Here is a 27744-nt window from a genome sequence, read left to right on the forward strand (position 1 = left end):
CCCTTGAGCACCCTTGTGCAGCCTACTGCCCCTGCAGCATCATCGCAAGCCTGCTGCCCCTGCAGCACGCTTGTTCCTGTGCAGATCAGCCTATTTTCACGCCCTGAAACTTCTTTATTGGAACCTCAGATCAAAATCCTTCCTTCATCAAAGTTGTTCGTCTCTGTCTCTTCTATCTGACCTCTAAATTTCAGCCCCATTTGAGTCGTTTTGAGACCTGTACACCATTCGAAGTGGGAGATGTTCATAAGCAAATCTGCTCCGAATTTCAACAAGTAAGTTTTAAAGATTAAAGTTCCTGCTTTCTTGTCTTTTAAATTTCTTTATTTACTGCAGGATTTACCATATACGAACATGGTTTCGATTATTTAATAAGCGGAATTGTGGAGATTCACGCTAAACGAACTAAGAGCGTTCATAATCAATGAACTAAGAGTGTTCATAATATTCGAACTAAGAGCGTTCGTAATCAATGAACTAAGAGTGTTCATAATATTCGACTAAGAGTGTCCACAAGAATCAAATTGTGACCATATTAAACATCATTATTTTGGTCTAATCCAAATATTCTTGGAAATTGATTTCTTGGTAGCATAGCTCGGAAATCTTATTATTTTAGTTTTCGTGGAAGTTTAGCTCCGAAACTAATAATTCGTTCTTGTTTCACCCTTTTTCAGGATGTCAAACACGAACAAACTCGATTTTGTTCCATTGGATTATGCAGGCAAAGGGTATTTAGACTGGGCCATTGACATTGAGATCCATCTTATTGCCCGAGATTTACTGCATACAATCCAAGAGCTTTGTCCTATAGAAACAGCTCCATATCCTCAAACTGAGAAAGACAATTCCAGGGCACTTGCCTTCATGAAACGTCACATGGATAGTGACCTCCAGTTTGAGTTCATAAATGAAGATAGCGCCATAAAGGTTTGGCAAGCGCTTCGTGAACGTTATGGCAATGTTCGTGACTCCATCCTTCCAAATATAGAAGCAGAATGGAATGATCTTCGCTTCTTTGAATTTGACACGGTCATGCAATTTTATTCGGAAGCTCTTCGCATCAGATCAATGATGTGTCTCTGTGGAAAGACAATCACAGAAGACCAATTGATTGAGAAAACCCTCAATAACTTCCCTGTCTATGCTATGAGGTCCTCAGAATTATTTCGGACTCATGTAAATGCAAGACGGATCACAAGTTTTCAATAGCTTATTGAAGCTATGAACAGAGAAATTGATAGGCCTCAAGATGGCCACGAAGAGCATTGTCCCATGGCTAGAGAAAGTCGCCATCGACGTCATGATCCATACGATCGAAATGCTCTAGAAGGTAATCGCCCAAGGCGACAATCACGCGACCGTAGGAGCCGTGATTTTAACCGAAGAAGGGTTGGAAACCATGGAGCCAACGTTGGCCATGGTCATCACTTTCCAACGCCACCGGTCCTAGGGACCATGCAAATTGCGCCTCAATCAAGGGAGAATCCTCTTTATGGTGTCTATTTCTGATATGGAACGTCTATCAATGGACCCGAATTGCAACGTACCTAAGAAGATAGCCGCATCATGGTGATCAAGACATCGAGTTCAAAAAGACTTTAAATCTGGCGATGAAGACAAAATGCGTAGATTTTTATTTCGAATAGTCTTTTATTTTTCCATGAATTATGTAATGGCAATTATGCCTTAATCAATAAATGACAATTTTGTACTCTTTCTCAAGTGGAGCATCCAATGAAGTATGATGTGTAGGAAAGTGATTGAGATTAGTGGTACTTAAGAGAGCCTCGCTCTACCGACATCTCTCTCTACTTCCCTGGTCATATTTGATTGGAGCTACCAAACGGATTGAGTGACTACGATTTGTCTAAGTTTGATTTTTATTTTAGATTAGACTTTGGTGCGTTAAGAAACTTTGATGTAATCATTGACTATTAATAAAGTGTCGATTCTTTTACTTAATGTCTTGAACATACTTTAATTCGAACTTTATTTGAAAGATATAAAAGCCAATGGTTTTCATGTGGAAACACATTGTGAGAATGGACAAGAGTTCCTTTGCATCACCTCTAATGACTACGGACATAAACGAGTATTAGAAAAACTTATGTGTCGCTCGAGTGGGTTGTATGCAACCACTATTCGAGTCATTGAATCCAACCATGTCATGAGAGATGACTTATGGGATTCTGACACATACAGGCTTTGGCACGACCGTTTGGGACACCAAGGTCATGATATGATGATCCGTGATACTAAAGACTTCACACAGACATCTCTTCTTCAGAACAAAGAGAAGTGAGAATCAAAAGTCGATTTAAAGAGAGCATTGCACTGTCGCCGCACCTTGGGGCGCCGCCGCCATGCACCACCGGCCGACCAATGCCAGCGCCGTGATCCCCCTGTGGCAAAATCATGGCTTTGACGTCATGTATGGAGAGTTGGCTCCTCTCTCTACTTCTCAAAGTAAATTGTGACATTGTGGCTCAACCAAAACCTTCATTGGTTGATTATAAGGCCAATCTTTCGTTCTGTAAAGCCTTTTTTTTTTAGGATTAAGACCATCCTATGCAAAGGACACTAAAGAAATAATTTCATTCTTACATAGAATCCAAGGGGATTTTGTGGATCGATTCAACCAACTTACGGACTGCTTAGATGTTTTATGGTGTTGGTTAATGTGCGGACACGCTGGTCACGTGTCGCGCTATCATCCACTCGTAATGCTGCTTATGATGAACTCCTAGCCCAGAACATATGGCTACGGGCTCACTACCCATATCATCCCATTCAGTCAATTTGACTTGATAATGCTAGAGAGTTTACATCGAAAATTTTCGATGACTATTGCATATCATTGGATATTGATATCAAGTATCATATTCCCATATACACACCCAATTGGTCTCGCGGAAAAGCCACCATTAAAAGACTACGGTGGTAGCCCGAACTTTAGTAATGCGCACCAATATTTCCGCTTGAGTTATGCAATATCGCATGCAGCTATGCTAATTCGTCTACAACTTATAGCAGTCACTCAACTTTTATTTGCGTTACAGCTAATGACTGGGTTCGAGTCTAATATCTCGTACTTATGCATATTTGAGTGTGCGGTTTATGTGCCAATTGCGCCGACCACAGCGCATCAACATGAGTCATTGCAACGAATGCATATATATATATATATATATATATTTGTGTTGGACACAAGTCTCCAACTATAAGTCCGCTATGTAGAACGCTTGAAAGGCGATCTCTTTTTCGCTGGATTTGCGAATTGTCACTTTGATGAGACAGTCTTCCCGTCATTAGGGGAAGATTAGAACGTCAATATTCAACATGAATTGTCGTGGTCTGTCCCCACTATGCCTCATCTTGATCCCCTAAAAGTGACGAGATCACATATACCTACTGCAAAGATGTCTACAAGGATTGATGTCCCCACAAGAAGACATAGTGCCACTCAGAGGAGATGGGTGAGGCACCACTACCATGGATGGTGGTATGGTGACGCCACAAAGGTGACATAATGGCGTCATAGGCCATGGGTTCCACTAGAGAGCGTAGGAGATCCATAGGTTCGATGGATTCTCGCTCTAGGAAGAGAGCGAGTTTGACACAACTTGATCCATTGATCATTCATACTCAAAATCCGTTTCATGAGAATATTCTGGATTGTGGTTATGTCCAAGAGACATCGTTGGGGGACGCCTCAATGTTAGAACCAATTCATGAGAATATAGAGATCTCTACGAATTACACTAGTGTACATGAAGACGTGGAATTATTGAGACCAATGACATCGAACCTTACTCCGTTGAAGAATGTCAACGTAAAGAAAATTGGCCTAAATGGAAAGATGCGATCCAAGTTGAGTTGGATTCACTAATGAAGAGGAAGGATTTCGGGCCTGAGATGCCAACACCTCCTAACATAAAACCTGTTGACATTAATAGGTCTTTGTTAGATAGCGTGATGAGAAAAAGAGATGATAATCTCGCCTTATGGCGCGAGGCTTCTCACAAAACGCTCTGGAATCGACTATGAGAAGACATATTCTCTCGTAATGGATGTCATTGCACTCCACTACCTTGTCAGTTTGGTAGTTTCCGAATAACTGAACATGCAGCTTACGAATGTGGCCACTACATATCTCTATATGGATCTAGATACAGAATATAATGAAGGGTCTTGTGTACTTCATTTACCAAAATCAAGTGGCTCTTGACCACGGAGCGCGTTTGCAATGAGGGTGAAACGCTCACTAAAGTGACTACTTGATTTGGAAGGGATATGATGAACTATGCCCCTGCGTTTTCATGACAAGTTTTGGATTTGCAATTGTCACGGTTTATGTTGATAAACATAATTGGAACCCTTGAGAGTTAAGGGAAACCGCTGAACACCTGAAATTTGAGTTTGAGATGAAAGACCTTGGGAGAACACGGTTTTGTCTAGATTTAGAACTCGTATACCGTGTCAATAAATGCTTTGCATTTTGATAAAGTCAAAGATGCACTCCCATGGTCGTCCGTAGTCTTGACCCTAAGAGGGATACGTTTCGTCCCAGGGATGATGAGGAAGACCGTGTTAATTGGCAGAAGTGTCTTACCTAAGTGCAATAGACGCATTACTGTACTTAACACAATACAAGACCGGACACCTCATTTGTTATGAACTTGTTGGCTAGATGTAGCCCTGCGCCAACGCAACGCCATTGGAATGGTATAAAGACAATATTTCGTTAATTAAAATGTACGATAAATATGGAATTGTTCTATCCCTGCAGAGAGAAAAGAATGACAGAAGAATGAGAACAAATCTCATTAGCCCAAGTGGCACCGTCCAAGACGCTGTGATCGGCAAAAACCGCCGGCCACCCATCCTCCTCCCTTACATCAAAACGATGATGATGTTTTGATGGATTTTGCTGATGTAGGGTATCTCTCTGACCCTCACAAATGTCGTTCCCAGACCGGTTATGTCTTTACCATGAGAAGCACCACGATATCTTGGAGGTCTACAAAGTAGACCGTTGTTGCTACTTCCTCAAATTATGCAGAGATTATTGCTCTACATAAAACCGTGCGTGAATGCATATGGCTAAGGTCTGTAATTAGACACATTCGAGGAGCTTGTGGTTTGAAATCTACCACAGATGAACCTACATGTATTTATGAATTGAGCAAATGAAATTAGGTTCCATCAAGGGCAACAACACCAAGTATATATCGCCTAAGTTCTTTTACAATCAACAACAGCATTAATCACTTCTAAAGATTGAAGTGAATCAAATCTTGTTTATACCTACACTAGCAAGCTAGTTCTCTACATCACCAAGCATAAGTAACACCCTCTTTGGGACACCCATAAGCCATGGTGAGGCCCAACCGCTACTTGCATCTTGTAGCCCTATGTTCAAGCTACGCTACGGTATCCGGAAGTCGCAAATTCCTCGCCGGGAAGCCACATTCCCGCCCTTGCCAAGATGCCTCCACAACATGGCTTTCTACATGCTTCTTGGACTAGCTAGAATTGTGTGGTTGCTTGTCCCACATCGAAAACCATGTAGAGGAAGAGCATTCCTTCACCTATAAAAGGAACTCTCCTCCCACTTAAACACCATTCATTCATTCCATCCAACTCCATTACACTCATGTAATCTTGTTAGGCCGCAAGGCTCGACACACTAGTATAAGCTTTCAAGTGGACGTAGTCTCCCGCTAAGGCGGGAGGTGAACCACTATATTTCGCTTGTGTCACTCTCTCTCTCTCTCTCTCTCTCTCTCTCTCTCTAAAGCTAACTAGAGATCCCGCTCAATCTCTAACGTTAACAAATCTAATTAGAGGATAATGTAGCGGATTTATTCACTAAGTCGTTACCTAAATCCACCTTCGAGAAACATGTGAAGAGCTTCGGATTGAGAAAATTATCCAAACTCCCATGATTGTAGCAATCAGGGGGAGATGTCGACATCAGGGGGAGGAATGATGTCTACATGATCGATCTCGAAAAGTGAAGAACGTGTTGTGCTCTTTTTGTCCTTCGACCAGGGTTATTTTTGTCCCACAAGGTTTTTGTTACTTGGCAAGGTTTTTAATGAGGCAACGATCAAAGCATCATCACCAAGTTTGAGCGGCACAAGGGGGAGTGTTGAAGGATATCGACATTGAGTGTGCCTCTTCAAACTAGGGTTTAGTTATAAAGTTGTAATAGGAGAGAACGTTCTAGATTTCCTAATTACATTTGGATTCTATTTCCTTATATGACAAGATTATGTACTTTGTAAATCCCTATATAAGGGGCTCCTATTATCAATAATAGAACACACACAATTCTCTCATCAATCTCTCTGCAAATCATATTTTCCTTAAACAGTCCCCATAATAGTTTTATTATTATTATTATTATTTTGGTTATAAAAAAGTTTAGAGCGAGAAAAGCTATTCTACATCTTCTACATCTCCGCGTCAGGGCAGATCTACAACCTTAAACCTGAATAACTAATATAGGATACGTACCTGTCTCCATAGCCCTCAAGTATGAGTTTCCGCAAGAGATTTATAGATGACATGACCCAATCTAAGACTGTTGGCAGCGGTGATCGAACTTGAATTGGATCTCAACTACAAGCACGCCCATATCAACTGAACCAACCCCATAATAGGTTTTAAGGATATATTATGTAATGCTTTACCTTATTTATAAAATTTCAAATTATCATGGATTTGAGTTACTTTTTTTTTTTTTAAATGAATAAGGGATTAGGCGATATTAGATCCTCGAAGGCAAACGATGTAGGGAACAAGTCTCACCCTCTATCCTGAAGGAGAGGGGTTTGCCACACTCTGGGAACCCACCGCTCGTCGCCCTATTCCTTGAAGGAGAATTTTTATTCCCGGACTTGTTACCAAACTATGAAATATTTTTCCATTCTCAACCCTATAATTGGTATAATGGCCTAAAAATCAACTCGTTCCACCTTAGAAGTCTTCCTCTGAGATAGGAATAAGAGATGATTCATTTGTCGAGACTGATATACTAGCCAAAGTTAACAGGACAATTTACACTTGAGGTGACTGGAGGATACCTCTAAACCTTTGCAAGATACAGAGTGGCTAATGAAAAAATATGACACAGAGAGAAACTGATTAGCAATTTCTCTTAGATTTGCTAGCTGGAAACTACAGTTACAACAATCATAAACATGACTCCGCAAACCTGGGATAACTAAAACAATCTGAGTGATGGCAGCCTTCCAAGTGCTGACACATGAAAATTAGCAACAAATCCCCATCGCAAGGTCATGGAGGTTGGTCATCCAACAGCAATCCTGCAAACACTCACCTTTCCTTCAAGGAACCATTGTTTGACCTTCTTAATTCCCATGGTGGCAAGCAGCCTTTCAAGGGTGACTGTAGAAACAATGAAGATGATGACAATTGCTTCTGCCGCATTGAGATAGAAGACAGGCAACTGAAGGCACTTCTCAAACTCCTCTTCTCACTATCATATGGTTGGTTGTTAGGGTCATGTTGTACAGCAGAAATCTTTAGCGCTTCAGGAAGTATGCAGTTGCATATTGAACCTACCAAATAGTAATAACATGGAATGAAGTTAATTTGGCTGTCGATACCCACTCTATTCCATGTTTGTTGGACTGCTCTGACTCCCAGGTGAGATAACACATGCATGAGTGCATGACTCAAACTTGACTTCAACAAGTTCATATATGTAAGATGACAAATAAGGGACTACATAACTAGCAATGAATAAGTTATCCAACAAGTTCATACATGTAAGATTCCCAAGAACAGTTCTTTGTACATATTCTTATGCAAATAATAAAATAATGTTCAAGGAGTTGGGGTTAGGAAATAATACCTATTCTTGCCAGTCGATTTACCCACTTTGGAATTGATTTCCCAGTTAGCTTGTAGCAGATATCTCTGCAGAAATGGTTGCAATTCTTGACAATCAGGTGATATGTATCACCATTGTACCTCAATGACTGGCGCTCCATGAACTCTCTAACCTGAATAGGGTCTAAGCTTGTGGTCCCAATAAATATAGATTTCCTGAACTTGAATCCTGGGCATTGCCGAGGTTCAACCTCAAAAACACCACTGGTAGGGTAGTCATGTGCTCCAAATGCATACTCAACGCCATGAACTGCTCAATGCAAGTGGACGATTAGAAACTGAACTTCATGTACATGAAGCAATCGAAAAAGGAGGCGATTAATAACAACAAGTTGCACTCAACATGAAACCTTTGCATGATAGATGAAGAATCGACACGGGGAGTTAATTAATGAAAGTGAGATGTAGGAGGCAAAAACACTCAACGATTGGAAATCAGAACCTCATATGTTGTGTATAGCGGTTCTAAGTGGTCAGAAGTCGCAACTTTTGGATATTTGTGCTAAAAAACTTATGTTACCAAATGGCAAAATAAGATCCACAGAAGAATAAGCACAAACATTTGCACTAGATATGAGATGTGCAACCACTAGACATGATTAGTCATTACATTAGTGTCCCAACCTCCACTCTAAAGAACAAGCACAAACATTGCACCAGCCAAAGTTGGCTTTTTAAATCACAAAAGTGGTTAACATTCACAGGACAGGATGAACCCAATATCCCAAATGTTCCCTCAGAGACTCTTCTGTTGTATTATAGTCTTCCTATGTTAAATTTAAAGAAAAAGAAGAGATGTAATGTCAAAAACTTAAAATCCTCAGAATTGGAACAAATGATGCCATGGTTCAGCTACAGATTGAAAATGAACATACATTAACAGAGAAACATAAAATTGAAGGAAGAGAACATAACCTTACCTTCAACACCAGAGTGAAAAATTCCAAAGCCTGCCCAATAGACATAGCCATTCATGGGTGTCAAGTCATATACATTGAGATATACAGGTGCTTTGCCCGGACCAAAATCTGACTTCGATTTGGGAAATAAAGAAAAACGGGTGGCTGATTTGTGTTTCAACTGAAGTGGGACAATTGATTTCCATCTTTTCTTTAATTCAAATTTCATGTTTTGTTGATAGTGTGACCAGAAAACAGTCAATGCTTGCCTCCAGTCTGTACAAATATATAAAAACACAAGTTGTCAAAATATCATGATCGAGACCAATATTAATAGCTTCTATTATTTTATTCTTCTCCATCTTGGAGGTGTATAGGAAATACAATGTATCAAACTGGGATTGTAAACACAAACCAACTAGGAATAGAAAACAAAAAATCATGTAAAATCCCTGAGCAAGCACCGAACACAATACCTTCGGTCAAAACTTATAACTCATTCACTTTGTTATGTAAAAATTATTCACCGGTAAAATATTTAAATGACGGTTTGTGAGTAAAAAGTAGCATACCGGTTCAAATGAGTTTCTAAGCCTTCATGACACAATACAGAGTTAAATCATAATTACTGTTCATGTGCTTGAGAATTTCATCGAGAAATGATGCACCGGGTTTTGAATGTGAAATTAGCAAAGACAGAAGGAAGGCATTAGTCAACCCAAAATAAAAAAATCAGAACTCCAGCTAATAACATTGAGAAAGAAAAAGAAGAAATCGAAAAGCAACCTCCCAACCAACTATCCAACATATTAATGGGAAAGTGTAAACTCAAACCCTCAATTTGAAGCTAAACGTGAATTTCAACCACTGCATTGACCACGGTACGTAGCGGAAAGAAACAATTTTGATGGATGGATAACTCCAGTACAGATCTCAGCAAAATAGCTATGAACTCGAAGATCTACATCATAATTTCAGATCTAGCTTTAACTCCTCACCATAAATATTGAATGAAAAGTAGAAAATTCAAGAGCATACAAGAACAACCAGTCTGGCTACTAATCTTGCCAAAGAAAAAGCAGACAAATTCAGCAAAAGAAAAGGAAGCAAAACAATTAAAAAAAAAAAAATAATAGTTGGTTGCTGAGAAAAACTAAGCAGAAAGAATGGAATTTGAAATTTTGAAACTTTGCTACGTACAGCCATTTCAAAGCATAGAACTTTTACCGCTTCATTTTCCAGAGTAATCTTGCCAAGCAGACCCGAAGAATTATCAAACCCCGGAAAATATAGGAAGCCATTGAACGAAAAATATCAAAGAGGAGAGAGAAAATGGAGCAAAGATTCAGAGTGGGACTCACAGATTAAGAGAATACAGAAGCCATTGGAGCCCAGCAACCCAGCAGCATGCAGCAGCTAGCTCTCTGCTTCAGTAACCAACAACTGCTATGAGAGAGAGAGAGAGAGAGCTCCAGTAGCTCTTTGTATTTTGTTCTCCAACTTCCAACCGGTGGCCACAAAATACTTGAGAAACTAAAACAAATCAAGAGAGAACTCCAAAACTGAAAGTTGAAACTTAGCCCCTCTTCTCTCTTCTCTCTCTTCACAATATCCAGAGAAAATTTGATTCAGAAGACTAGAGGGAATATCATTATCATTATTGGGGTGTGGAGAGAGGGGACACCACTATTATCACAGTGAGGAATATCTCACTGTCTGTCTCTACTTGCTACAACTCTACCCCTAACCTCTTTCTCTTTTATTCAACAAAGCAAAGGAAATTGGGGCAATTAAATTAGTATTGTATTCTTCAATCAGATTTGGTAGAGGGGTTAGTATTGCCTATATTATATTTGCTGAAGTGGACTGCAGTAATCAAGTTGGTCTCGTTTCAAGAGAGTAGTGTCTTGTCATTATCTGACTGTGAACTTTTGATTAAACCTTAAAACTTAAAACAATGTTATTAGGGATAATTAATTTTTACTGACCAAAATGAGGATGGGAACGCATTTTCCATAAACAGTTGATGAAGAGTCACATCATCTTACATTGGCACGTATTATTGTGGGCTTATAAATAATTCTTACATCAGTAAACTAAACCAGAAATGAAACAACAGCATAAGACAAATCTAAAGGACTAAAATTAAACACATGTGAGGAATTGCTTTAATAAACTATAGATTAAAACATAATGGCAAAAATAGTACTAATGTTTTAAAAAAAAAAAAAATCAAATCGGAAATCATTAGATTAATTCTAATATCAAAAAAATTGCATATTCTTTTTTTGGTTTTGGAAGGAAAGGAGGAATCATCTTAAACTAGCAAGAAGCTGTACAATGATAAAGCAAATGATTAGACAAAACCCAGTGTTCATAATTTGTGTAGAAAAGCTTCATGAATATTACAATCATGTCCTTTAGTTTACGCATGAACATAATGCAGTCAGCATTGACTATGTAGGTGTATCAATTATAGTATAATTAAAGTGCAACAAAATTGCCAGCTTTTATTTATTATATGTTCATATACAGAAGGATACAGCTTCTCACGTCCACTGCTTTTTGTATTTAGTTAAGGCCTCCACGGACATCTCGTGCTGATGATAGGGTTATTGCTAAGCTCTTAGTCAAGAGTTGAAAGAACTTCTATCATGTTTCGGAACATGTAATGAAAGAATTTCTATCATGTCCCGAACATGTAATGAAAAAACTTTGTAACAATTTACGGTAAAAACACATTTGGAACATGGTAAAATTTAGCTGTTAAACTACCAGCGGTGAAAACCTTGTGCCCCGATCAATCAATATGTTAAATTTAGTAACTGTTACTGTGTCGTTATTGGTTTAATCAGAGGCGAAGAAATTCTCCTTTTAAAAACGACAAGCGTTTAAAGCTGTCCTAGGGTACCACCCTATGCCCTGGAGAATAAAGAATCCAAAGTTGAGGGACCCCCACCCCGTCACAATTATTATTGCAAACAGTAATGGATGGGCCTTCTTATATATGGGTCACTGACACGTACTTAAGAGGAGGCCGATTGGCAATTAGGCAATTTTATCTCTTTTATCAGTAAAAAAAAAAAAAAAAGTTGTATATTTCTGCAATCAAAATGATATCTACATGTGGATGCACTTCAATTTAAACTTTAAAGTGTCTTTTCTGAACTCTCTGTCATTGAAATTCAACATCAAATTGTCATAGTGGACCAAGCGAGTTGAAGTGATTCCATGCCTCCTGTTTTACCAAAGAAAAAGAAAAGATGTATGAAACCACAAAAGTGCATTACTTGCTGCTTTTTTCAACATGAAATGTAGAGAAACATGTGATTCTTAGTTTATTACGTATAGTCCAAGAAATTATAATTAGGTACCTGCAAGATATCAAAGACTTTTTCTGCAATGTATTTCTGTTGTGAAGTAGCTCCTTTCTGTTGTAGTTTATCAGGGTGTAAACAGAGTAAAGCCCTTTGATATGATCTTTTCACAGCATTACCTTCAATTATATCAACTAGAGGTACAGTCTTCCACCCGCTCTCAGGCCAAACAATCTGACAAGTTAATGTGAAAACCCGCGTTAGTTTTCTTAAACAAAACAGCAAAATGCCAATATGGTATTTTCTCGGTCGTCTTCAAAGACGGAATGACAAAAATGCTCACATGTTGCATAGTAGTGAGCAGTGAGCGTACGTTTCCTTCCTTTCCCTTTGACCACTGCCGGATTTTAGCATCGATAACCTGGACCATGTGAAGTAATAAATTACTGCTCCCGGCATAGAAGAAAAAATTGTAACGTCATGATTTGTTTGTCTGCTTGTTTGTTTGTTCTAAATTACCTGCAACTCCTCATGATTATTGCCAACTACTGGCGGTTTCTTCTCATCTTGAGTTAATTCTTTGATCTGCAAACAAGCCAATAGGGCTTACGGTAAGAACAACATGCTTAGATTAAAACTTTCCACTTCTTAACATCAACGATAAGAAGTTTAATTCAATGATAAATGCTGCATCAATGATTCATTTAATAGAATGGATCAAGTAAAATCTAGTCCTTAGAAATGATTGTAAGTTTTAACACTACAACATAAGATGATATCAACTCTTTTATGGAAAAGAAAGAACCCTATACCTGGATGTTTTCATGGAAGGACTCATCTAAATCTCCAGTATTTGCCTTAGAGCAGTTGGCAACTGATCCTGTCAAAAGATTGCCTGGTGAGTAATTAGACTATTCCAAGCCAAGTAAAGGTGAAAACAGACAATGTCCAGAGACTAAAATACATTAGTTAAGAGATATCGCTAAGCAAAGGTTCATTCCACTTCTTTACTCATGTTTAGAATTACTAGAGATATTTGTTGAAGTAACATTATGGCGCAATTCATGAAAAAAAAAAAGTGTTTTATTAGAGCAATATCAAATATCTGCAAAACTTACCCTCCATACTGGCCTAAAAATATAATAGAAGAAAACTGTAAATAATCTGCACTTACCAATACTATAATGACAATAACTATTATACTGCGATACCTCTACTTTCGTGTTTAGCTAGGCACATTACTTATATACAAGATTAGGAGAACTAACCAGTACTTGAAGCTGAGGCATACTGCTTAGGAACATTATTAAGGATAAAGCTAGCAGTCTTTGCTTCAAAAGCTTCTTTCTCTGAACGTTTGAGATCTTCTTTTATCTGGAAATATCAGCAAATAGAGTAACATATTTAGTAAATGTTATCAGCATATCATTAGTATTGGGTATGTGAACTCAAACCAGTCTAAATCGATTACCTTGATGGAAGAAGCATCTGGAAATGTTTTCTTCACATTGGAATTTTGTAATTCCTCATGCATTATAGTTGTGCTTATACTTGCTTCATTCACCGATTCAATAGGATTTTTCTCCTTCCGTTTAAAGCGCCGACTTCCAAAGTCATCATCATCTTTGGGTTTTGACAATGCTTCTTGGTTGAACATTTTAACAAAATCCTTAACCGTTCCCTTGACTTTGTTTCTCCCAAGATGGTCTCCCAAGTTCCGAAGTGAACCTTGGACACCAGCTTTATCAACTTGAACAGTAGTCAGGGAACTTCTTTTTCCATTCTGATTTTTCACATTTCTACTAGAACCAACATCTACAGATGATTTTTTGGTGGCTTCGACCAGGCTTTCCTTTTTACCAGCCAATTTAGTTATCTCCTTAGTTCCTACATACAAAAACACGTGCGGTGTCAGAGGTGCTGCATGAACCAAATGACAGTTAAGCCATAATACAAGAATACAACATACGTACCTTCTCCAAGATCATTATCAAAAAACAGAGAATGAGTAGGTTTTATCTCAGGCTTGTGCAGTTGTTCCATAAGCACATGAACTTTTTCTTGTGGATCTTCACAAGCTGTTTGAAGCAAAGGACGAGGCTCTATATCTTCACAAGTCTGGCATGAATCGGTGTCTTTTTTCGGCCATTGGCATGAAACAGTGGCACCAGCTTCATCTTCAACAGTACTACAAAGGCTGCAGAAAGTTTCTGAAGATTCAACTACAGGAAGAATTGTCTCTTCAATGAATCGATTTGGCTGTTCTTCTACTTTGTTGGTAATGCTTTCATCAAGAAGCAAATCATTTTCTTGTTTGTTGCTTTCCAACTTGGACGACGTAGAATCTGTCAGCGGGTGATCATTGGAGGTAAAATCAGTACTAGGCAGAGTGGATATAGGTGATTTCCTTCCAATACTCTTGTTACCAGCGTATTCACAAGTGCTTGATTGCTCCTTATTTTTAGTCGCTTGCGCTCTTGAACCACTCCTTCCCCTAAAAGGCATCACCATTGGCTTGCTAGCCCACTTGTATATTGAGAAATGAAACTGAAACAGATTGCTACTAGTTGGACTTTGGGAACTCTTAGAATCCTGTTCCAAATTGCCTCCTGTATCATCTTTGTCAGTCTCGGCCAAGTTTGAGGACCCTTCACCGGTAACAGAAAAGTCCTGGGAAAAATGGCTCATGCGAAGTGATGACCGAATGTCACTTTTCAAGTTTTCAGAACTTTGAAATGCTTGGCTTGAAAATCTAGAAAGAGAAGTCGTGCGAGTAATGGCACCAATTGTTGGAGGAGAGTCCACCCCTTTGGTCAATTTGGCAGGCAGGCTGAGAAATTAGAATAAATTAACGTAACTAAGACATCATACATGATCAATGTTCAGAAACTAGTAATACAAACTCAGAATGAACAGAAATTCTTGTCAGCAATCCAGCAACATAATGAATCCATTAAAGAGTATCAGAAAATAAAAGAGCAAACAAATTGCTTGCTTTTACTCAGAACACCATGTATACTTCTACCTAAAGATTCTTCAGTAGAGGAAATAGTAAAGTGAAAACCTGAATTGTGGTGGCAGTGAGGAACCCAGAGAAGATTCCGGTTTAGGCGGCAGGGGCCGTGCCGGACTTAGAACCCGAGAACCTGGAGAAGAAGAATAAGGGTCCCGTTGAAGCCTCCTCGGACTAGAACTCACTGAATTGCTGGCTTTAAATATGTCATCAAAGAAGTCATCACTGTGAGTCCGCCTTCTGTTGTGGGACTCTTCCCCAAACACCGGCTTCTCAGACCAACCTTCCTCATCATCATCATCATCCCTTTTGGGTGCACTGGTCACTGTAACATCGTTGAAGCTGTACCTCATATCTTGAATCGATGATCGCCTCGGAGGGCCACCAAACACATCATGGAAATCAACATCTGAGTTCTTGTAGGGACTGCGGGGTGAAGAACCAGAGTTGATGAAGGAATTTTGAGGACTGTAGCCTAAAAGAATGCTCTCTCTTTGTGAAAACCTCTCCATCTCAGTCAATACCAAGTGTCCACGGGCTAATCAGAAGACAATTCAAATGAGAGAATTGGCGGGCAACTAATGGTACGGCCGTAACAGTGCTCTTTGAACCAGTTGCAGGAGAGGAGAGGTCTAGCAATAAATGGGGGATTGAGGAGGAACACATATTGATGTATGATTATTGAACTGAAAGGAAAAATCCAGAAGGAGACAAAGTAGGGTTCAGATCGGGAATGTTAGTAGGATTTGAAGCCACACAAGCAGAAAGATTGCAGGAGTTGTGGATAAGTAGAAAAGTCCAAACAAGACAGACAGAGGTACTACCTAATTGGGCACCTACGATTTAGGCTGTTGTTTTGACATGCACCGGATTTATTGCAGTGCGCGTCTAATGGTGACTTATTCAGAATTTTTGTGATGATAACTAGCTTGGTTATCACATTCAAGCACCGGTCAGCAGTTTGGACGCAATCATGTAAAAGTGGGAACCGTGATCAAGATATCCACATTCGACCCCTTTCGATTTAAGTTTTATCTGCCAAAACTATCCATCCAGTTTGCTATTATGGCCTATCACAATCTTTCGGATGTTCTGCAGTGCTCCCCGCACTGATGCTGCTACCTAAATCGAAAGGGAAAAAGAAAAAAGAAAAAAGTTATCTAAAAGGTCCCAATGTAGAGGCACCAATGCAGTGCAGGGGAGTATTTAGAATATCCGAATTCCAGCCCAACAAGGTTTCATGTCAAACATTGACCTCAGAAGAAATACAAGTAGACATGCGAGAATGAGAAAGAATCAGCATGAACCAAAGATGTCAATGACAGGAAGATGAGAAACCCTTAAATGAGATTTCTTCGTGTATATATAATATATGATACAGAACAAAAGGTCATCTCAGGGCATACCCAACTGAAACTCACGAAGTTACTATTACTATCAATACAAAACCAGAACTTAAAAGGAAACTCACGGGAAGGGAAAGGGATACTTGAATTTGGCCTCAGAAGGTGCAGTCGATTTAACCTACTTGTATGAATTGAATTAGACAGCATTGTGTTACTGTTTAGCCCATCCAGGGGTCAGAGCAGATCTTCTGTTGAACTATGACTACCAATCAGAACCATCAGGGAAAGGTTCCAGCGCATCTTGCTTGCCATTAATATAGAACTCTACAATTGCCTTCATTCTTGGAAGTTTGTCTGGGTGGTAATTTACATGAAGGATTACTGGTTTCAACTTTTTCAAATTAGCATCTTTCCTGACCGTCTTGAAGAGAACCTTGCTGTTCATAAACATATAGAAATCCATCGTTCTCTTGGCAGCATGAAGCCCATCATACCCCGGATGTGAAGGGAAATACAGCTCTTCATTAAAAACAGCTTGGTCCCATGCTTTTTCCCTAGAAAGCCGTCCAGCCACACGATCCAAAAGCTCAATTGCAGGAAGTGTAGGTCTTAAGTAAAAGAAGCCAGAGTTATAAACCCATATCCTCATTGTATGAGCATAACGAGCCCAACCCATAGAAGGTTCATCAAAAACATCATTGTATCCATAAGCTGTCATGTTATTGTGACCATCAGTCATTGACTCTACATCGGAATCCCGATAGAGATGATTGAATGGATTCTGCAAGTACACTATATCAACATCTGAGAGAAGTACGCCATAACCTAGTTGCAAAAATTCCCTCAAGATACGGAACTTCAACCCAGAGACGGCATGGTTACCTCCAGTCTTTGCAACTGAATCAATACCTTCATCTGGAGCTCTCCTGTATACAGGAACATCATTGGCTTTGCAAAATTCTTCAATCTGATCGTCTAATGCAACAACAAGATAATTGGTTATGTCAGCCTTCTTGATGCTCGTAAACTGCACCTCCAACATGGATTTCACATTAGAATTTGCCAGTACAACTATGAGTTCTTTATGAACCGCTACTTCCTCCAAGATCTTTGCCAACCTCGGATTCACAGATTCATCAGGAGTAACAGTCGGGTTAGTCCTCAAGCCCTTGACGGTACCAAAAGGGCCAGCCTTGTGTGGCTTGCTTAACACTGAAAACTGCTCATGTGCATGATCTTTCCCCTGCTCAGCCAGCCGTAGCTTTTCAGTTAGGTCTTGTATCTGCTTCTTCAACTCAGCATTCTTGTCCGACAGTGCTCCAATATCAGACCTCAGCATGTTAATCCGTTCCGGTGGTTCACATTGAGAAGAGCTACTCTGCAGGCCAAAATACAGGTCGACACTCAAGCTATGCTGGCAGCTTAACCATAACATTTCCAATACCATAAAAAAAAAAAAAAAAAACTAAAATCAACCAGATAAGCAAAAGTTCTAATCTTATCAAAAAAAAAAAAATTTCTATACTTCAAGCCAAATGATACGTCGAAAAGGACAGAATCAAATAATTTAGTTTCCGAGTAATCAGAGCTTAATGAATCAGTGTTTGATGATGAACAGCAACAATTGCATTGATTTATTTTTATTAAAAAGAGAAATGAGGTATATTCTTTGCGTGCACATAGAGACAACTTGGTTAATGTCACGAAATTAACCAAGGAAGATTTTGCATGAGGCACTTGACAACTATTTCTGAGCTGAAATTTGATCAATCAATATCCAATTGCTTAGACAATGCACTTCTAATCTTTGAAGAACAGAGACACTACGGCAAATATAGACAGAATCAAATTAGAGAAGAGAGATCCGAACCTGGAGGTCCGATTTCCCGATTCGGCGGTTTTGGATGAGCGGATCATCAGAGTTGGAGAAGAAGCCGTGAGGATACAAGAAGGCGAAGACACAGCCGATAAGGACTCCGACGACAATGGCCACAAGAATTCGAGATCCGCGAAGTGAAGACTGAGCCGCCGCCTTGTCTCGGCGAAGCGCCATTTCCTCTCTCTCTCTCTTTCTATCAAGTCGTACACAGTCAGTCACTTAGGGTTTCTACCGCTGCTGCCTTCAATTGAGCTCGGGAGGAGGGAAGCGGACATTGGAGTAGTCTCTCTCTCTCTCTCTGTGTTCTTCTTCGTAATTTGTGGCTGGATTCAGTTTTATTTATTATTTATTACACTGTTCATTGACTTTGACAGAACTATCTAGCAAAAGTGATTCGGACCGATTAGGACCCCAACCCGGGACCTGGCCCAATCGACCTTACAGCACAAGCCCTGAGACCAGGCCCAGTGCGCTTTGATTTTCTTGGTCACCGGTGACTCTATGAACATTATTGATAAGTAAAAAAATCGGGAAAATGATCATTTACCCGATTTTAGGCTAAAAATTGCCCACTTGCTCCACCAACTGTTTTTTAACCCCATTTACCCAAAACACTCTAAGGGATTATTTCCCCTTTACCCAATTAATTCTTTTTTCTTTTTTTTTGAGACTTTTTTGCCCTCTCCTTCTTTCTCACTTAGAGAGAGAACTCACCTTCCACCTTGCTGTGCTACGGTGACTAGTGGCCGGCGCAGTCTCCGGCGACCAGACTCCGGCAACTGGTGACCGGACTCCGGCGAACGGTGACCGGATTCCGGCGACCGGTGACCGGACTCCCGCGAACGGTGACCGGATTCCGACGACCGGTGACCGGATTCCAGAACCCTGCTATTATTGCCCCCCAGTAATCATATTACTGCCCCCCAGTAATCATATTATTGCCTCCCAAAAATCATATTATTGACGTCCAGTGAATTGTATGAACTCCCAAAACCAAAATGAATACACTACAGGAACAATTGATCAATTTATAATCATATTACTGCCCCCCAGTAATCATATTATTGCCCCCCAATACAAAGTCTAATGTTTCTACTGCCTCCCAATAGACCACCAAAAATGCACCTTTTTGTAGGATTCACAGATAATTTGACTTTAATACACAGAAAACAACATATAACTTATCAAAACACCACACTATAGTGATCCCTGTCCCTCATATCGAAGTCTACTGGGGGCCAATAATGTGTCTACTGCCCCCAGTAGACCATCAAACAAACCCCACAGTTACATTGCAATTCCTTCCTCATTCTCAGGGTTCACAGTGTACAAAAAAAAAAAAAAAAAATGCTTCTGGCACCCAGAAATTGCTCTGGGCACCGGATCTGAAGGACCAGGGACGGAGGCACCGGCGCACTATTTGCTGTCTGATCGGCCGGCCGGAACTGTGAAATTGCAGGTGCAAATGGCCGGACCTTGAAGCTCCAGAATCGATTGGATTTGGGACGAGGTTGATGGTGGAGCTCATCGACGGTGGACGTCGACTGCTTCTCCAGAAGCTTGACGACCTCTTTCGACTGGTCATTGGAGAAAGCTCTGACGCGGATTGACGTCGTCCAAGGCGAGGAGGAGAACGACGATAGCACCCGACGTGCCCGGCGAGGAGGAGCAGTTTGTCCTGACGGTTCGGGTCTCTGACAACCCGATGGACCTGGACATGTACAACCAGTGGAGATGCTCCAGTGGCACTGGAAGTTCGACGATCTGATTCGTCAGAAGCCTAGGTCGCCGGAGGCCTGGGTTGAGCATCAGTGAGAGAGAGAGAGAGAAGTCGTTGCGGTCTGGGTCGCCGGATTCGTCGAGCGTGACGGAGTTCAGTGAGAGAGAGAGAGAGAGGGAGAGAGATCGGTGAGGGGGGGGAGAGAGAAAGAGATTAAAAGGAGGGTAATTATGTCAGTAGAAGTTAGATTGGGTAAATGGGGTCAAAAAACTCTTAGTGGAGCAAGTGGGCAATTTTTTGGTTAAAATTGGGTAAGTGGTCACGACCCCTAAAAAAATCACTAATCTGTGAAGAGACAAATCATGGAATAGCAGCCGCCCGCTATCCGGAATCTAATACGATAACCGAAAAGTGAAGGGCAAAACATCAAGCTATGCTTTTGGAAAGATCCATTCAGAACCAAGAAGAGTGCGTGTACACCCATTTATCTATGTAAAGAGCAGAGTGGCCAAAATAGGAATGACAAGACAAAATCAGGCCTGATGCCATTTTGCTTTTACAATAAGCCTGTCCTAGAGAATGCTTTGATTCTCCAACACCGAGTCGGGTAATGAAAATGACATTAAAATAAGATGTGGGCATGTACATATGAGAGTGCTTGATCTTGGGTCATGCATCGCTTGAACTGGTAACATAGGAAACTACAACAGTGATATCATCGAGCTTGCCGCCATAGTAACGGAACCCAGCATCTTGAGCAGCAGTAGAGAAAGGTGTCTGCCGGTCTCTGTCCTGCGCTCGTTGGCGTGCCAAGGCTGCAATCTTTTGAGCTGTCACCTGAGGCCCTAATCCAGCTCTCATGGCATGAACCACAACTGCAGTAATCTCATTGTTATACAAGTTGTCAAACAGGCCATCAGTTCCAGCAACTATAACATCCCCAGGAGCAACAGGAACTGTAAAAACCTGTATAAAAAGGCGCAACTTAGCTAGTGATACGAACTACAGTCATTTGAGTAATTTTCATCTGAGAATCACAAATACAACTGACAAGTGGATGATTCATGAATAGAGTGAAATGTAATATGCCAGAACAGAATTATCAAGGACAGAATCAATAGAACAAAAAATATGCTACGCAAGTAATTGCTTCAGTTATAAAGAAAATATGCTGCTGACCTGGCCAGAGCTAGGTAGATCACTGTTGACTCCATTCTCCAGTTGATAAGTGAAGTTGAAATCATGCTGCTGCACAGGGGATCTGAAGACAGTGCACCCGTCTCGAACAACTATAAACCCACTATCACCTAAATTAATTGCATGTATACCCTGCAGTGAAATTTCAACAGTTAACTTGCCAGCAAGTCAGTATGCGACAAAGAAAGCATTAGCGCAGTTCCTATAAATTAGGGACAAACATTTAAGACTTCAAGGATTATTTTTACTATGTCAGTTTTCAACACAAGACAATTTTAAAATGGTCTCAGCAGAATGGATATTTATTCTTTGACACCTAGCATGAGGCCATAGTCACTTAGACAAGGCAAAAGCTTCTTATTAAACGTCCTGCTTAAAACAAAAGCAATTTCCAAACCTGTTCTGTGAGTGCTATGATGCATGCTGTTGAGGAACCTCTGGCTTTTGTGCTGGAGTGAGCTTTCTCCAACACCCTAGCAGGATCAACTGAACCTTTGGGTTCCTCCTGAACAGCTGTTACAGAATTAGACATCAGTTCTCTGGAATACAATCCTGAGTTAACACCATGATCTGCCCAGCCACCAACACCATCTGCCACCCCTATTGCTTGTTCATTCACACATATGAAGTGAGCATCCTCCCCGCCAGTGTCCTCTTTATCAGGATGGGGCAGGTAGCATGATCCTGAACTTAGTTTTAAGGGCTTTGCATCTGTGTTCTTCCTGTAATTATTGTGACACATGTGGAGTTATTGTACTGCTTAAAATAATACAAATTAAACTAGGGCAGATATTCCCAATACAATGTGTAATGCTTAATAATCTTATAGTTCAAATTCAGTTGACTAATGTTGGTTACTATTCTTACATGATAAGAGGACCGTTGAACACATAATATCAGAGCAAACTATGAGTGAAATTAGCAGGGACACTTAATTGTGACTTGTGAGTGCATATCACATTTTTAGCAAACTTCTCATCAAAAGCAGCAGCCCAACTAAAAATAAAAACTTCTAGGTACTCCATAGAATAAAAGGAAAATCAAACTGTAATATGTTTGTTTCATCTAAAGCTAGAAAATATTGAAGCAAGTATCAAATTGTATGCCACAACAAGTACACATAAAAAATAATAATAATGATAACATCTCAGAAGCAATGATGGAAAACTTAGTAATAGAATAAGCTGGTCATTTGTACTTACTGATCCGATGAATCTGTAGAACTTGAAAGCTGCTCCTCAGGAGCAGAATTATCAAAAGACACATCGTGGGCAGTCCCAGCAGAGAAGCATGTGGAAGAATTATGAAATTCTCTCGAGCCTAATCCATTTATTGGGTAGTTACTACACCATCTCTTCCCAACTTCATATACGAAATATCCATAAGTTGCATTAGTGTTGGGAGGCCCTTTGTTCTTCAAACTCATGCTTGCTTTCTGGCAACCATCAGATCTTTTACTTCTGTTATTATAAAATGTACAAGCACTTTCAGGTAACAATGAAAGCAGCCCACGCCTTGATGTTAAAGTATCCGGGGAACACCCCCCAACTAAAGCTCTAGAACCGCACAAAGCCATGGCTTTAGTCTGAAACTGACTGGGATCCGAAAGCACAGAATCAATATGATACCCACAAACTTGGAACGAAGGCCCCGACACAGATGGAGTTGAAATGATCCGCGAAATCTCCCCAACAACAGAAATCTGCTTCCTCTGGTTAACTAACTGCGAATCCGACCTTGCAGCGACAACAGTGCCTGGCGGCAGAAATGCATTCAGGTCTGAAATAGCCGAAAAGGGTCTCGAATGGAACAGCCTAGAATTTCCAAACAACAATTTGCCTTGCCCAATTAGCCCCTCTAGCGAGTCGTGAACAACACCTTCCTGGCCTACAATCGACCTCTGCACTGCAGTCCTAAGCTTCGATAAATAAGAAGATGGCATCTTACCCTCTTAAACAGAACAGCTTAGCTTCTAAGCCTCTATTGCAGACAACACACAGGTCACCACTGTAGCCAAAATTAAATCTCATAACTATCTACACATCTGCTCCTGAACTAACTTATTACATCATCTCCATCTCCTACCACCAATATTTCACAATCTGCCAAACAAACAAAAAAATTAATCTTTTCAAGTTCTTTAAGTTCATATATATGCAGTAGATGAAACTAGAATCCAATATTTCCGGAAACCAAAAAAAATCAGAGAAATTGAAACCTCACCAGGCTCAAGCGATCGGAATCGAAGCCCTTAATGAGTTGTGGAAGCCCCAACGGGCACTTATATGGCGCGAAACGGAGGGTGGAACTAGATGTCAATCTTGTTCTTCGGAGTTAGGTGGCGTCACGGGCCTTCTCTAATCTCTATCCTCCTCCTAACTCTCTTCTAACTCCACTTTCAAGATCGCCCACCAACGGTTGGAAGAGAAATTAAAATCCACACATTTACGAGGTTTCTAAGAGGAATTAGGGTTTCTACCTCCAAATTGTTTGGGGGTGCGAGGGGTGGTTTGGTAATTACGGGGACGGCGTCCGTGAAGACGACTTTCCTGTTTCCATAAAATGTCATCATATCATTTTCATCCAATATAGTAGGGAACGGGAATTCATTAAAATAAAGTGAAACAATTAAAATACAATATAGTAGAGGCGTGAGCTAGTGGGTCCTCCTGAAAAAAATTTAATTAATATAGGTACAGATAATAAAAAACTTTAAGACTAAAGAAGGATTACAAACAATATTCTCTTAGAATCTCTAATAACAATCAACATGTAACAACCTAATGTGGTAAGGTTGGTCGAGCGGGATAACATGAGGGAGCTCATGTCTAGCATTTGTTCCCTCATGTCTAGCATTTGAGTCTCAATTCTCACCAGGTTGTAATAAACATGTTTTAAGAGTCTTCAGGATCGTGCGTCTGCTGCAGAGGATTAGTCTGGCTTTACTGAGATAGTGAGATACCCTCGTGGACCTTGATCCGAATGCTGATTGATTGTGTTACTAATTTGCTAACTAACCGAGATGACTTGCTACCTCACTCCCTTTATCATGAAAAAAAAATCTCTAACAAAAATTCATCAAAGATCATTAAATATACTAATACAAATTATATAGAAAATGATTAACTGGCCCAAAGTTTCTCATAAGGGTGGTGTTATTCACACACTCCTCTATTTTTCTATTACTTTAATTCAATTTATTTTTACAAATTATCCTAATTACCCTCCTTACAATTCTGATTATATATATATATATATATATATATATTCTATTTGACAAGTCAATCATGAATCAATTATCATCTTGTTCAAGTAAATCCCTATTTGTGTGTCTGGCTCAAACCCTAGGCTACTTGACTTAATGGTAATAGGATTAGAATGATCTAGATATTCCTATTCAATGTATGATTACATTTCCTTGTATGATTCGGATTCTATGTATTGTAAATCCTCTATATAAAGAGGCCCCTATTATCAATGAGAATACACAGCAATTTTCTCTCAATTCTCGTTTCCCTAAAACACGTTATCAGCACGATCCCTAACCCTAGCCCTAAAAACCAAAACCCTAAAACTCTTCTCACCAAATCCCCCGTAGCTCCTACACGCCCCTGCGCTCGCTGCTCCCCGCGAGCGCTCCCTGCATCTGCTGCCCCAGCAGCCCTACTCTCGTTCGCTGCCCCCGCAGCCCTACGCTCGCCCGCTGCCCCCGCAACCACCGCACACAGCTAGCCCACGTTGGCGTCTGCCCCCCGCAATCCTCAACCCTACAGCCTACCCCGCGCACGCCTGGGCGGCCCAGCGCTACCCACCCTTGCGATCGGTGCCACCCGTAGCTCTGCAGTACCTGCAGTATCCCCCCAGCAGCTCCGCAACATCCCCGCAGCGGCCCTACAGTAGCCCCCCCTTTGCAGCGCCAGCGTGCGCTCGCCTGCTCTCACGCTCCCTCGACCGCGACCCCACGGCCTCACGGATCCAAGACCCCGCAGCCCGACGATTCCGCGCCCCACGCGACTTCGCGACCACGCTGCAATCCTACAAGTCTTCTTGCTTGCACTAGGACTGAAGCTCGTCTCCAATCCTACGACAAGGACCAAATACGTTCTGCAATCCTATCCTAAGAGGTATGTTTTTCTAAAAGTTCCCATTTTTGAAGTTTTTATTCTTTTTCTCTTCTTTTCTCGGGGACTTGCAACCTCCCTTCTTCTACCCCCCCCCCCCCCCCCTTTTCTTCATCATAAGGGAGACCTAATTAAGCCGAACTGTGGGGGTTCCTGCTCACTCCAAGCTTGGAGCTTGTTGAGATCTCCAAACTTAGAATTTGTAGAGAATTTATGATCGACCACTTATGTCATTGTTTCGATCTAATCCAATACCTCTTGAAATCAAATTTCTTTGAAGCGACTACGCTCGGAAATTCCTAATTTCTTGAAAGTGACTACGCTCGGAAATTCCTAATTTCTTGAAAGCGATTACGCTCAAAAAATTTATATGTTTTCGTGGTATCCTTTTACGCTCCGAAACTAACCCTAATTTCTTGTTCTCTTTCAGGATGAGTAACCTGAACAAATTAGACTTTTCTCCATTGGGAACAACTAGCTCTGGATATCACAGGTGGGTTCGTGATGTTCGCCAGCATCTCAAGGCCGATGGAATCCTGGATACGATTCTCAAGCTTTGGAAGAAAATAAAGCAGCCTTAGAGGCAAATAAGGCGAAAGCCATCATCCTAATGACTCGTCATATGGATGATTCGCTCCAGTACAAGTGTATGAATGAAGAAGACCCCAGAAGGTTGTGGGTCTCACTCGAAGAAAGATTTGGCAACGTCCGTAACTCCCTACTTCCTGACCTAGAAGTGAGATGGCATAGCCTCCGCTTCTGTGATTTCAAGTCAGTTCTTGACTACAACTCAGAAGCACTTTGCATTAAATCCTTAATGGAATTCTGTGGTAAAGAGATCACAAATGCGATATTGATTGAGAAGACTCTCTCTACCTTCCCAGTCTCTGCATTGATGGTTGCTAAGAACTATCGAATTGATGTTACTGCAGGACTGATCACAAGGTTTCATGAGCTCATTGGAGCTATGAATGTTGCTGAAAAGCATGACAACATCCTTGTGAAGAACTATAATTCGAGATCCATGGAAATAGAGCATATTCCAGAATCCAATTATAGTCGCACCCCTAAGAGAAGGCGCCAAGAGTAAAACTCTAACCTTAGGGATACTTCTGGACGTTTTGGTCCATATAATCGCTCTACTTGGGAAGGTAATCGCCAAAATAGGCGAACACGAAACTGAATAGGTCAACGTGGAAAGAGAGAGGGAGGCAACGCCTCTGGCCATGTTGGTGGCACCACCAACACTAAGAGCCATCTAAATGACGCTTTCAAAGCGCCTCAATCAATGGAATTTGAGCAGAGAGATGTATGTTCTCGATGTGGAGTGTCTAATCATTGGGCACACATTTGTAGAACTCGTGAAGAAATTGTCACCGCCTACAAATAGAAGCTTACTATGTGGAACAAAAAGATCCAGAAGATGATCTAGAGTGAAGGGTTGAAGACTACAAATATGGCTGGGATCAATAGATCATCAATTCTATTTAAGTCTTTATTTTTCCAAGAGATATAAGAGGCAATTGCCATATACTTTGTAGTAGATGCCAATGGTTTAATCTTTCTTCAAAGTAGACTCACCCAAAGTAAGTGTGATGTCTAGGAAGGTTCTGAGATTAGTGGTACTTAAGCGAGCATTGCTCCACCGACATCTCTCTACTCACCTGGTCACATTTATTTTGGAATTACCGAAAGAAGATAGACGACTACCATTGTTTTGCATTAGTAGCATTTTGGATTAAATTTTCTTTGGTAAAAGAGACAATGATGTATTCCGTTGGCTTATGGATAAAATTTCGAGTTTTTTTCATTATGACTCAATTTTGATAAGCATATTACTTTGTGACTATGATGGCTGGGTCATCAGTATTAATTCAAGGACATGGAATAGCCCAAGTTTCACTTGCCAAATGGCACCTTAATTACTGTCACAGAAACTCTCTACGCTTCTAGCGCAAATCGCAGTTATGATTAGCCAACGGATTCCATGCGAAATCGCGTGTAGAGAACGGAAATGAATTCCTTTGCAATACCTCTAACGATTGTGAACAAATGTGCATCTTAGAGAAATTTATGTGTCTTTCTAGTGGACTCTATGTCATTATTCGAGTTATTAAATCCAATAAAGTTATGAGAGAAGATCTCTTAGATTTAGACATATATTGGCTTTGTCACGACAGGATATGTCATCCTAGTCATGATATGATGATCCGTCTACTAAATACTTCACATGGACATCATTTCTCTTAAGCGAAATAAAGCATGAATCAAAAGTTGATTCCTGAACTAAGTGTGACCGCCGCCGCAGTCCACCACCAGCCTAGGG

General features: G+C 40.5%; 4 protein-coding genes across 5 annotated transcripts; all 4 read right to left on the reverse strand.

Moving 5' to 3' along the window:
* Nucleotides 1-7002: 7002 nt before the first annotated feature.
* On the reverse strand, nucleotides 7003-10597 carry LOC112169196 (deSI-like protein At4g17486). 2 transcript variants are annotated; one of them, XM_040508693.1, is made up of 5 exons: nucleotides 10187-10597; nucleotides 9398-9786; nucleotides 8847-9101; nucleotides 7889-8176; nucleotides 7003-7592 (listed from the first exon to the last, which is right to left on the reverse strand). In XM_040508693.1, exons 3-5 carry the CDS (start codon nucleotides 9052-9054, stop codon nucleotides 7348-7350), a joined length of 741 nt encoding a protein of 246 aa, XP_040364627.1. In that variant the 5' UTR covers nucleotides 9055-9101; nucleotides 9398-9786; nucleotides 10187-10597; the 3' UTR covers nucleotides 7003-7347. The 2 variants fall into 2 exon arrangements, with proteins under 2 accessions (XP_040364627.1, XP_024161952.1); XM_024306184.2 differs by lacking the exon at nucleotides 9398-9786 and having other exon boundaries at nucleotides 10187-10595.
* Nucleotides 10598-11864: 1267 nt separating this feature from the next.
* Nucleotides 11865-15935, reverse strand: LOC112173069 (J domain-containing protein required for chloroplast accumulation response 1). The gene is made up of 9 exons (XM_024310615.2): nucleotides 15207-15935; nucleotides 14116-14972; nucleotides 13614-14029; nucleotides 13411-13516; nucleotides 12955-13022; nucleotides 12662-12727; nucleotides 12486-12563; nucleotides 12200-12376; nucleotides 11865-12063 (listed from the first exon to the last, which is right to left on the reverse strand). Exons 1-9 carry the CDS (start codon nucleotides 15665-15667, stop codon nucleotides 12025-12027), a joined length of 2268 nt encoding a protein of 755 aa, XP_024166383.1. The 5' UTR covers nucleotides 15668-15935; the 3' UTR covers nucleotides 11865-12024.
* Nucleotides 15936-16470: 535 nt separating this feature from the next.
* On the reverse strand, nucleotides 16471-18712 carry LOC112173071 (arabinosyltransferase RRA3). Its single transcript, XM_024310617.2, has 2 exons — nucleotides 18372-18712; nucleotides 16471-17879 (listed from the first exon to the last, which is right to left on the reverse strand). The coding sequence occupies exons 1-2, from the start codon at nucleotides 18552-18554 to the stop codon at nucleotides 16764-16766; spliced, it is 1299 nt and encodes a 432-aa protein (XP_024166385.1). The 5' UTR covers nucleotides 18555-18712; the 3' UTR covers nucleotides 16471-16763.
* Nucleotides 18713-20524: 1812 nt separating this feature from the next.
* Nucleotides 20525-23850, reverse strand: LOC112173070 (probable protein phosphatase 2C 55). Its single transcript, XM_024310616.2, has 5 exons — nucleotides 23521-23850; nucleotides 22500-23399; nucleotides 21695-22019; nucleotides 21280-21429; nucleotides 20525-21066 (listed from the first exon to the last, which is right to left on the reverse strand). The coding sequence occupies exons 2-5, from the start codon at nucleotides 23237-23239 to the stop codon at nucleotides 20770-20772; spliced, it is 1512 nt and encodes a 503-aa protein (XP_024166384.1). The 5' UTR covers nucleotides 23240-23399; nucleotides 23521-23850; the 3' UTR covers nucleotides 20525-20769.
* Nucleotides 23851-27744: the final 3894 nt, after the last annotated feature.

Source organism: Rosa chinensis, chromosome 6, assembly GCF_002994745.2.
Source record: "Rosa chinensis cultivar Old Blush chromosome 6, RchiOBHm-V2, whole genome shotgun sequence".
NCBI lineage: Eukaryota > Viridiplantae > Streptophyta > Magnoliopsida > Rosales > Rosaceae > Rosa > Rosa chinensis.

Excerpts from the sequence above, each read along its gene's own strand:
- LOC112169196 (XM_040508693.1), bottom strand. The coding sequence starts at position 9,054 with ATGAAATTTGAATTAAAGAAAAGATGGAAATCAATTGTCCCACTTCAG. Across the intron at positions 8,177-8,846 it reads TTTTCACTCTGGTGTTGAAG|TTCATGGCGTTGAGTATGCA; the intron begins GTAAGGTTATGT and ends TGCATTGAGCAG. Across the intron at positions 7,593-7,888 it reads AAATCGACTGGCAAGAATAG|GTTCAATATGCAACTGCATA; the intron begins GTATTATTTCCT and ends ACTATTTGGTAG.
- LOC112173069 (XM_024310615.2), bottom strand. The coding sequence starts at position 15,667 with ATGGAGAGGTTTTCACAAAGAGAGAGCATTCTTTTAGGCTACAGTCCT. Across the intron at positions 14,030-14,115 it reads TGATAATGATCTTGGAGAAG|GAACTAAGGAGATAACTAAA; the intron begins GTACGTATGTTG and ends TTTTGTATGTAG. Across the intron at positions 12,064-12,199 it reads AAGTCTTTGATATCTTGCAG|GAGGCATGGAATCACTTCAA; the intron begins GTACCTAATTAT and ends TTGGTAAAACAG.
- LOC112173071 (XM_024310617.2), bottom strand. The coding sequence starts at position 18,554 with ATGGCGCTTCGCCGAGACAAGGCGGCGGCTCAGTCTTCACTTCGCGGA. Across the intron at positions 17,880-18,371 it reads TCGGGAAATCGGACCTCCAG|AGTAGCTCTTCTCAATGTGA; the intron begins GTTCGGATCTCT and ends TTTGGCCTGCAG.
- LOC112173070 (XM_024310616.2), bottom strand. The coding sequence starts at position 23,239 with ATGCCATCTTCTTATTTATCGAAGCTTAGGACTGCAGTGCAGAGGTCG. Across the intron at positions 22,020-22,499 it reads TCTACAGATTCATCGGATCA|GAAGAACACAGATGCAAAGC; the intron begins GTAAGTACAAAT and ends CAATAATTACAG. Across the intron at positions 21,430-21,694 it reads TCATAGCACTCACAGAACAG|GGTATACATGCAATTAATTT; the intron begins GTTTGGAAATTG and ends ATTTCACTGCAG.